Here is an 11,108-nt window from a genome sequence, read left to right on the forward strand (position 1 = left end):
TTTTAATGAATATTTAAATTTATGATTTATATTTATTAAGTTCCTTTAGGCTCGATAAAAACTCGAATAAGCTCGTGAGCCATGAATATATTCGTTAAATAAAACTTGAGATCGATTTGATTATAAATAAGTCCAGTTTAAACATTACAGAGTTCGTTTGGCTCGACTCGATTACACCCCTAATTAGTGTAATCCTTACTCTTTAATTGGCATTTCCGCTTGCTCGATCGTTTCCTTGCACCCAACCAAATTGAGGAGGAAACCGAAACCAAACCAACAGTAAAGCAGCAGCTTCCTCTCTCATCTTAGGCTAGATCGAGATCTGGACGGCCGCTTCACTCCCTCGACCTTCCCAGAGTGTGGATCCAGCAGCCGCTTCAGCTAGTTGGATCTTCCCTTGCCGGATTCGGTGAGTTGGATCGACTGCCTTTTTCGATCTGTTTGTCTTTAGATCTCTCGGGATATCGTCTTTAGATCGTATTCGAGGTGCGTGGTTTATCTAAGCTAGGGTTTTTGATGTTTCTTGGCCGGATCTAGTGATTTTGATCAACGGGTTAGATGCTGGTCTTTCTTCTTGTACATGCTCAGGCAGTGGGCATTTGCTCGGGAGTTCAATGAGTTCGATTCGGACCGGGTTTTAGACTCCTGCTGATGAGCAGTCGATGAGATCCATTGGATGTGCCGTTTAGATCTAAGGTCTTTTTTTTTTTTTGAGATTGTGAAGGTAAACCTCACCTTTCGTAGTATGCATCGTGATGGAATTTCTTGACTTTTTTGTTTTCACTCCGTCCCTGTGCATGTGGCAAGTGCAATTTTACTTCCGTGGATTTTCCGTCTTATGAACACATCATACATGAATTCACTCCTGTCAGTTGTGTTATACTATCTCACTAGTTAAAATTACTCAACAAGGAAAACTATAACTAGGAACTGAAGTGATTCTATCTGATCAGTGAGTGTTTGTTGTGATCGATAGATTGATAGCTTTAGTTGTATTCTACTATCAAACTAAAATTACCCAATTAGAAAAACCATATTTAAGAACTAACGTTATTCTATCCACTGGATGAGTTTAAAAGGAAACTAACCCTTATTATGTTTTTCTGCGCACCTTTTACAAGTTGGGATTGATACATAAGACACACAAGTCAAATAGATTGGAACCCCTAGTTTTCTCTCTACGCTTGCAATCGGTCTACTTTCTACAAAGTGTAAATTACAAAAGCACTCTAGTAGAATCAAAAAGGAAATTTGTTTTTCTTAGGATAACGACATAGGATGAGAAAATGCTTTAATCAAAGGTATATCCTGCAACTTTCTGAAACAATTATTTTGATCAATTACTATTTGCTACTAAGGTGGATGATTCTATGAGTTGAATGGGTAAATGCCACTATATGTTCACATCTACAGTCTCTGTATTAGATTCTGAGTTTTTGTTATAGTTCATAAAGATAACTTGTACATTTTTGTTAATGTTTTCTTAGGTAGGAGCGTTTGTGTGGCAATGTTAATTGGTATCAGGAGATTTAGAGACATTCTTTAAGAAGCGTACAAGGCAGAAAGTATGGCACCTACAAGTAAGGCTGATAGGAAGGCAGCATTGGATGCAGCTGCATGGATGTTCAATATTGTTACATCGGTCGGAATTATCATGGTCAATAAGGCCTTAATGGCAACATATGGCTTCACATTTGGTACACCTACAAGAGTTTTACTTTTATAATTCTGTTATCATGTTCATGCTCCTTGTATTAAATATCAGTAATGATTTGTAACACTATCATTGGATTTCAAAGTAATCTCAAACTTGTGAATATACAGTCCTTTTTTCTCTAGCTAATATCAAGGGTGAGTTTAGTTTCCTTAGTGGGAGTTAATTTTCTCAGAGAAAATCGTAATTTTATGTTGTCCTTCTAGTTCTTTTACATTGAAGTTTGTCATATCAACTAGTTTAGAAGTTTCTTAATCTTTATTGTTCAGTTCTTACATGGTGCAATATGTTTTCTACTGCAGCTACAACATTGACGGGCCTACATTTTGCCACGACCACACTTTTGACTCTTGTATTTAGGTGGCTCGGATACATTCAACCTTCTCATTTACCTTTATCCAACCTTATGAGATTTGTTCTTTTTGGAAACTTATCTATCGTCGGAATGAATATAAGTCTGATGTGGAATTCAGTTGGTTTTTATCAGGTTTGTCCTGTTTTCTATTAATAAATCATAGAATTTCATATAGTGACGTAATTTTCGAATTAAATGACAGATTGCAAAGCTGTGCATGATTCCAGTATCATGTCTTCTAGAAATTGTGTTCGACAAAATTCAATACTCGAGGGCCACAAAGCTTAGCATACTGATAGTTCTTTTAGGTGTTGGCATCTGTACAGTCACCGATGTGAGCGTCAATATGAAAGGCCTCATAGCTGCTATTATAGCAGTTTGGAGCACTGCTCTGCAACAATATGTAAGTAAAATATGAACAGATACCCATATATTTTTTGACCCAAATATGTTTGACATCTGATATTTTGCTTATGCTCACACCCTTTTGGGTAGACCTCAAGTTTAACTTTTATTTACATCTTTATTTGAGGTTTTACTAAGTTGCAGATATTTGTCTTCTTCAGTATGTGCATTTTCTTCAAAAGAAGTATTCACTTGGATCGTTCAACCTCCTTGGACATACTGCCCCATTTCAGGCTGCATCACTGTTGGTATTAGGCCCTTTTGTTGATTATTGGCTGACGAACAAAAGGGTGGATGCATTCGACTACAATATCACCTGTGTCGTAAGTAGATGCTGCTGATACCGTAGAAAGCAAGAATACAACAGTTAAACACTTGTTTTGTTCTTATCTTGCAGTTCTTCATCATCCTCTCGTGCACCATTGCCGTAGGAACCAATCTCAGTCAGTTCATTTGCATAGGACGGTTCACTGCTGTCTCTTTTCAAGTCATCGGACACATGAAGACAATCCTAGTCCTAGCCTTGGGATTCTTCTTATTCGGAAGAGAAGGCCTCAATCTGCACGTTATCTTTGGAATGATCTTGGCTGTTTTAGGTATGATCTGGTACGGAAATGCATCGTCTAAGCCAGGCGGGAAAGAGCGACGACTTTCGTACTCATCGCCGACCAATAAATCTCAAAAGCATGGGCTGCTAGCAGAATCTGGAGATCACAGTGACAAAGTATAATGCTCAGTATAGTTCTAAAAAATTACTCTTCACATTCAGACTACTTCCCTCTCAGCTATAGCAGTGCTTGTCAGTTATGATACTGCAGCAAAACAGGGAAGAGCAGATGATATCTTTCCTCGATACGTTAACAAACTCAAGATTGGAGATTACGCTGGACGAGGAACTAAATTTTTTTCGTTTTTTGTTTTTTGTTTTTTGTTTTTATTTAAAGGTCTGTATTAGTTTCCCACCAAAAAGGATCCTTTTAATTTATTGATGGTTGTTTGTTGCTTGCATATCTGATCTTGAACTTGATGGTAGTAGGGTTGTAAAATGAGTAAGTCAAATTAAGTTTCTTAGTCTAAAATTTGTTTGATAGAGTAATTAAGTCGAATCAAATTTAAAATAAATTAATCGAATTTAAAATGAATTAAGTTGATTTGACTTTTTTTTTTAGAAGTTTGATTTTTGGTTCAAATTTAGAATGATTTATTTAGATGTTATGGAATTTGATTTATTAATTAAACTTATTTAATTAATTATTAAATTTGATAATATAAATTTATTTATTTATTTATTTTATTTTTTAAATTTATTTATAATATTATTCATAAATTTTATTCATCAAAACTAGTGATTATGTACCAATATTATATGTGTAATATACTACATATAGTAGTACACCATAAGGGTAATGATCCTGTCCGAGCCTTGAGTCGACGGACGCTGGGGACGTGGCACGCTCCGCTGTCTCCAACTGGTGGTGTAGATCTCCGGTGAACATGCAAAGAAGCCGAACCGGGAGGGGTTCTCCGGCGACGACCTTTCGACGCTCAAGTCAGGCAACGAGAAATGAGAGAGGCAGCGTAACTGTGGTTATAGTGAAGATTTGCACATACCTTCGTCGACGTCTGGGGGTCCTTATATAGGACCCCGGGGAGGTGCGGACACGCTTCTCGATGTGTGCACGCTTCCCCAAACATACCTTAACGAGTCCATGTCAAAAAAGTACCCCTGACACCATTCCGCAATCGTCCGAGCATATCCCGGATGTGACGGTGGAAGCTTCCGCCGTATGATCCTGTGTACGGCTCGGCCACCAACTCTGCTGCTTGTCGGCGGCAGATGTCTTGAGGATGATGTTATCCCCTGTCTCTTTTGTCCTCTTGCACCTCCTGTCTGTTCCAGGGCCGAGCGGGTAGGCCGTTCGGCAGGCGTATCACTTCTGCCGCCGGTTGTAGGTATCGGTCCGACCAGGAGGACCCCCGGTCGTATGCTTGGATGAGATTGCTCTTGCCTGTCTTTGTTGCCTTGTGCCCCGGTCGAACGGACATTCCCGCTCGGCCCCGAAACCTTTTTACCTTGAGCATCGGAAACCCGACCCCTAGTCGGGTTGTCTTTCATTCAGCTCGGGGGATTCCCGGCCGGTCGGCCTGCTTCGTCCGATCGGTCGGGTCTCAGGGTTGAATCTCTTGACCTTTGACCTTCACGTGCCGTTGACCTTCCGCCAACGAGGATCCCCCGTCCTTACCACCGGATCACATGTCTCCCCTTCAAGTCTAGTCGAAGGAGGCGCTAAGTCCGACTGACTGGACTACCGGTCGGCCGGAGTGACACCTCTTTCCCACTTTCTGGAATGTTCCTTCTCACGGCTCGTCGGCTTCTTACTGCTACTGGCTTTGCAACTGTGTCGACGGTCAACGCTGACATCCTTCGGATCTCCTCGGAATTCGTGCAAATCCTCTCCATTAAGACCGAGCACGCGCGCTGTGTGCTGTAATGACGCTCATTAAATGCGCCCCTGTGGCATGGTGCCATGTGACACCTCTGCTGGCGTCATCGTATGGCTTGGCGACGTGTCCGAGGAGACATCGGCGGTTTGAAATGAACGGCCCGATGTGGGCCTCGGTTCCTGTGACCTGCATCCGACGGTCGAGGCCGATCGGGCCCGACCTTATAAAGCCTTCACCTTCTCCCTCCGCCGCACCCTTGCCTTCGCGTGTCCCGCAGCCTTCTTCGGTGCTTCAGCGTTCCGGCGACTCCGATTTTGTTCTCCGACGATTCCCCGCCTCCGTCCTTCGATCCTCAGCTCATTTGTAAGGTTCTTCCGCCTTTCTTCCTTTGATTCCTGCGTTTTCCTCGCGCTCTTGGCCGTGTTTCGTCCTTTGGTTATTGTTTTGCTCCTTTTCTCGCTTGCGCATTTGCTTTCCCTTTCGATTTCTGCTTCCTCCATTGCTCTGGCGATGGCAAGTTCCTCTCAGCCTGCGGACCTGGCTCTCGGCCCATGGTATACCACCATGGAGTCGCGGTTCGATCGGCGCGATGCCGTGAGCCTGTTTAACGCTTTTGATATCCCCTCCGATTTTGAACTAATTTTACCTTCACCTTCCGCTCGGCCGCACAAACCACCGAGCGACGCCTTTTGTCTTTTCCACGACCAATTCGTAGCCGGTCTGCGGTTTCCCCTCCACCCTTCATTGTTGAAGTTTGTAATTTTTTTGGCATTCCGCTCGCCCAATTGGTTCCCAACACCTTTCGCCTCCTGTGCGGGGTTGTGGTCTTATTTAAGATACACAACATCCCCCTCCGCCCGGAGGTCTTCTATTATTTTTATTATCCCAAGCAGTCCGAGCCGAGCACTTATCTGTTTCAAGTTCGACCTGGCTTAGTCTTTTTTGATAGGTTGCCCTCTTCCAACAAACACTGGCAGGAGAACTTTTTCTACCTTCGTGTTCCCTCCCCTTTCGTACGAAATGGCAGGTCGGACCGCCCATCTCTCCCGAGCTGAAGAAATTTAAGACCCGACCGGACTATCTTCAGGCATCGAATCTGCTAGCCAATTAAGTCTGAAGCTCGACATCAATAAGCTCCTACCTGAAGGAGTGATGTACATATTTGGTTTGGGTCCGAGCTAGACCCCCCTCCCGAGCAGCTTCGGTAAGAACTTCACTTGTACATTTGTCTTGAGTTCTAACTGATTTCCTTCTCTTTTCTTTGCAGCGAATATCGTAATAGAGTCGGTGCTGTTCGGGATTTTGAAAAAGAAAGCGGCCACGCTCGAAGCGGCAGCGGCCAAGGAAATGAAGCAATTGGGCATTGCTCCGGTCGGCTCGCACGAGGACGAGAATGAAGCACAGGCAGGCGAGTCGGCCGCTCAGGCTTCGCCTATGGATGCCGCTGCCGGTGCAACTTCTAGCAAGGAACCGGCCGCTAGGGAGGAAAGCTCCGATCCGGAGGACGAACTCCCGCTCGACAGGAAGAGACGGCGAGTTGAGATGCCCCTCCGTTCGGAAACCTCCGCAGTGCAATCATCCGAGCGGACGGGCACCGCCTCCCAACGCGGCAAAGCACCATCGGTTGAGGCTCTCCTCCGACCGGACTCCCTCTCAGTTGGAGGTGCCTACGGCCCCATCGAAGTGGTTCCGGTTGCCTCCCTTCCTCCTGCACCACGCCGAGTCCTCCGCTCGAGCATTTTGTCCACCCTGTCCAGCCCGGCCTCCCATCCTTTGGCGTCTACTCAGACGACTCCGGGCCGGCACCGTACTGTGGGATCAGTGGTTGGCTAGAAGGGGGGTTGGATAGCTAGGTCACCCCCAACTTCTTTTCTTCTCTACAAAAGATTAGTGCACATGCGGAAATATAACTAACTAATGAAAATAATAAAGAAAGAATATCAAATCGCTAACAAGCTCGATGTAAAGTGGTTCAGAGATTGCTTGCTCCTACTCCACGACGTGTCCTTGAGGTGGACGAGCCCTTGATCCTTCGGTGGATCAATCCCCGGCAATCTCCGGCTAGAGCTTTCTCCTTCTCGGTGGAGCAAACCTCTCACAAAGGATCTCTTCCTCTTTACAATGATGAACTTAGGTTTTGGAGGAAGAGAGTAGACTTGGAAGCTTTGGGTAATGACAAGGAGTTATTCAACAAGCATGAGTAACCTCCTTCAAGCCCCAAAGCTTCCCTTAAATAAGAGGAGAGAGTTGATCATCATATCAACTCATCTCGGCACCAGTCGACTAGCAAAACCATCAGTCGACTGGTGTTACCGTTAGAGGTAGCCAACGGCTACTTTGCAGCAACAACGGTTGGTCAACGGTCAATTACCAGTCGACTGCTAAAACATGCAGTCGACTGATCCATGCTGACCGAACGAACAGAACCATTCTGTTCGCGCCCAGTCGACTGCTAAAACATGCGGTCGATTGCTACAGTACTACTACAGTACTGCTACAGTAACGCTACATTACTGCTATAGTAAACCCCTAAAATTTAATTTTACTCCGAGTACAATTTCTTATGCACTCGTACCCTCACCCTTACTACTCATTTGACACTTCCTTTGCAGCTTTAACTTCTTGCCTTCAAGCATACTTCCTTTGGCTCTCGTCCCTCGGATGCATTCAAGCCCGCGGCTCGTCCCCAATGCCATCCTTCGCGTATGCCTCGAAGTCGCTTCCCTCGACCCTTGTCCTCACTCCCTTGTCCACGGTCCCTCGGATGCTCCATCCTTCACTGGACCCGAAGCCATCAACTTGAGTCGCATGTGTATCCTGCAAACCTGCACAACTCAAATACACATATCAAATACAAGGGTGAATCTAACTTAAACTCTTTGACACACACATCAAAACCATGATCGTACCGATCAAACCTAGGTCGATTGCACCAAAAATCTCCCCCTTTTTGATGTGTGGCAATATGTTTAAGTTAGGCATAAATATCAACATGAAAATTAGAAGCAATATGTAAACATGAAGCATAATACCCAAGCTCCCCCTTAACATATGCTCTCTGTTGGAACCCCGAGGTGTTTTGATGTGATCAAACAAGTTAAGTTAGGTCCTGCGTTGTTTAACCCTTGTGTCTAAGTGTGCAGGAACTTAGGAACACAGGAAGTCGAGCGGAAGACGTGGCTAGCGAGAAGGACGGCACGGGAGAGAGCCGACGGGTTCGGTGCGTCCGAGGGACGAGGTGTCCGCGGAAGAGTACACCGGTGGACGAGAAGAACGTGCGCGGCGTTCGAGGGACGAGAAACCGGGAAGGAAGGCTGCTCGAGGAGAAAGCCGGAACATGGGTTCGGGTGAGCCCTATTCCGGATGGCCGAGATCACCCAAGCTAGTGGAGCCGGAACAGAAGACCCGGACCGAGACGAGCTGAACCGAAGCGGAGCGACCAGACGGAAAAAGTCAACCAGAGTTGACTTTTGGGGTCCGGGGCGCCCGGAACCATCCGGGGCGCCCGGAACTATCCGGGGCGCCCGGAACTATCCGGGGCGCCCGGAACCATCCAGGGCGCCCGGAATGAGATTTTTGACCAGATCGAGTCAAACTCGATCTGAACGTTGGCGGATAAAGTTTTATCCCCCCAGGGCGCCCGGAACCCTTCCAGGCGCCCCGACCAAGGCTATAAATATAGCCTTGGTCCAGAAGCAAATCAATTAATCAGAACGACGAACTTGTAATCAACTTCTGTGTGCTTTACTTTTCTTCTTGTACGTTCAACGCTGTAAGAGGCTACTCCGCCCAGAGGAGAATCAGATAGTGCGCTTACATTCCTTGGATTAGCAATCCCCTGATTGCAAACCAAGTAAAACTCTGGTGTCTGTTTTTCTTTACTTAGTCTCTTTTATTTATTTATTACAAGTGTTCATTATATAGTTGAAATCCGAGAAAGGTTCGTGTTTTAATTTGTAGGGCAATTCACCCCTCCCCTCTTGCCGGCCTCCAAAGGGACCAACAAGTGGTATCAGAGCAAGACGCGCTTTAAGAGGACTAACCGCCGATTGAAGCAACACGATGGCCGGACCAAGCATCGTCCCACCAAAATTCGAGGGGAACTTCGCTGACTGGAAGTGTCATATGGAGGTATTCTTAAAAACAGATTTTGAAATTCGGTTTATTATGAAATATGGTTTTATAGCTCCAGTCGATAAAGATGGAAAAGAAAAAGAAGAGAGCGATTGGACAAAGAAGGAGCAGAATGAGTCGGTAGCAAACAGTCGTGCGGAACATCACCTGCTGAGTGTGTTACCGCCTCAAGAGGTCAATCGCATCGGAAACTATGTGTCTGCTAAAGAACTTTGGGAGAAGTTCTTGGAACTCCACGAAGGCACGTCCGAAGCAAAGCTCGCTAGAAGGGACATCCTCCGTAACAAACTGATGAACATCCGTCTGGAAAAAGGTGAGAAAGTAGCCAGTCTACACGCGAAGGTAAAAGAACTAATTACTAGTCTCGAGAACCTCGGAGAAAAGGTATCAAATCGGGATACAATACGCTACGCGCTCAATGCATTTCCTCGAACTCCGGAGTGGACTTCAATCATCGACGCCTACTACATCTCAAAAAATTTGGAGGTAAGTACATTAGAGGAATGTTTTTCTACCCTTGAATTACACGAAACTAGATGTGCAGAGACATCAAAGGACACAACCCAGACTATGGCGCTAAACGCAACCAACAAGGATGAACCCGAGTCAGACTCCGAAGACGACAAAGAAGCATACATGGTAAGAAACTTTAAAAAGTTTTTTAGATCTAATAAATTTAAAATGCAGAATCAAAAGAATCAAAATGGTAGAAGAAAGGTGCGGTGCTACCAGTGTCAGAAGGAGGGACACCTAAGGGAAGACTGCCCAGAAATCAAGAAGGTCAAAATGAAGACACCCAAGAAACACAACCTAAAAGCAACTTGGGGCGACACTTCTTCATCCGAATCAGAAGCTCAAGAATATGCTGGGATAGCGCTGATGGCAAGTTACGAAGGGCAAAGCTCGTCAGAACCTAGCATCGATGAAGGGGGAGCGACCTCAGATGAGAGCAGCGAAGCAGGGGGAGATTCAGACTTCAAGTCTGATATGGTAAGTGAGGTATGCCTCTTACCCCCTGATCAACTTTACTCTGGCATTAAGGCAATGACTAAATCCATGTATAGATTAGAAAATGAAAATACCAAATTAAAAAATGAAATTCTGGAAACAAAAAGAATTTTAGCAAAATCATGTCTAATAGAGGATTTTGATAAATTGAAAATTCACAATGAAAAACTAAAAGAAGAAATAGAAAGATTGAAAAAATATAAAAGTTCAAATATTTCTACTTTTAGAAATTATAGAGGTTTAAATTGGTATTATAGATTTCATCAAAGTCAAATTAGAAATATATCAAAAATCTATGTACCTAGGAAATACTTGGTTAACCCTGCAGGTAGGAACCTCTACTGGGTTCTAAAAACCTGTTTAATTTAACTTAGCATTTTCAGCAAGGAAATTAAACGACTAATTTCATTATGAGTCTTTGTCTAAGGAAGTGGTTGTTTCTCCAATAACCAAGAAGGCCTAGTGCCTCGCCACGACCTGGAAGCCAAGTATCGAAATGAAAAGTTTAATTCACTAACTAAAAAAAAGCATTAATTTAATTTACCTAATGCTTTAAAAGAGTTATTCAATTTATATATTTAAAATTAATTTTTTTTTAAAAAAAATAATAATAATAAATTTTTTGGTAATCATTGACTTAGATATTTTTTTAATTAACTTAGAAATTTTTCTATGAATATTGTCTTAGACATTTTCCTTTGAAACATTGCCTTAGAAATTAATATTAATTGCCTTAGAAAGTTTTATGAAAATTCACTTAAAATTTTTTTTTACCTTAGACTTGTTTAAAGAACCCCTATTTTTAATGTGATCAAAGGGGGAGAAGAATGTTAAGTCTAGGGGGAGGTATATAAACTTTTTTATGAAATATCTTTGGACTTAATTACAAATAAATTGTTTTTATTGCATCTGTTTTTCCCTAGCTTAACTTGGGTTGCTCACATCAAAAAGGGGGAGATTGTTGGAACCCCGAGGTGTTTTGATGTGATCAAACAAGTTAAGTTAGGTCCTGCGTTGTTTAACCCTTGTGTCTAAGTGTGCAGGAAC

At 43.6% G+C, this 11,108-nt stretch overlaps 1 protein-coding gene across 2 annotated transcripts; it reads left to right on the forward strand.

The window, feature by feature from the left end:
* Positions 1–212: 212 nt before the first annotated feature.
* On the forward strand, positions 213–3,482 carry LOC122043292 (UDP-rhamnose/UDP-galactose transporter 6-like). 2 transcript variants are annotated; one of them, XM_042603854.1, is made up of 6 exons: positions 213–409; positions 1,488–1,697; positions 2,017–2,201; positions 2,272–2,472; positions 2,636–2,797; positions 2,872–3,482. In XM_042603854.1, exons 2-6 carry the CDS (start codon positions 1,568–1,570, stop codon positions 3,202–3,204), a joined length of 1,011 nt encoding a protein of 336 aa, XP_042459788.1. In that variant the 5' UTR covers positions 213–409; positions 1,488–1,567; the 3' UTR covers positions 3,205–3,482. The 2 variants fall into 2 exon arrangements, with proteins under 2 accessions (XP_042459788.1, XP_042459789.1); XM_042603855.1 differs by lacking the exon at positions 213–409 and adding an exon at positions 477–724.
* The last annotated feature ends 7,626 nt before the right edge of the window (positions 3,483–11,108 follow it).

The sequence above is a fragment of the Zingiber officinale genome, chromosome 2A, assembly GCF_018446385.1.
Source record: "Zingiber officinale cultivar Zhangliang chromosome 2A, Zo_v1.1, whole genome shotgun sequence".
In the NCBI taxonomy this organism is placed as follows: domain Eukaryota; kingdom Viridiplantae; phylum Streptophyta; class Magnoliopsida; order Zingiberales; family Zingiberaceae; genus Zingiber; species Zingiber officinale.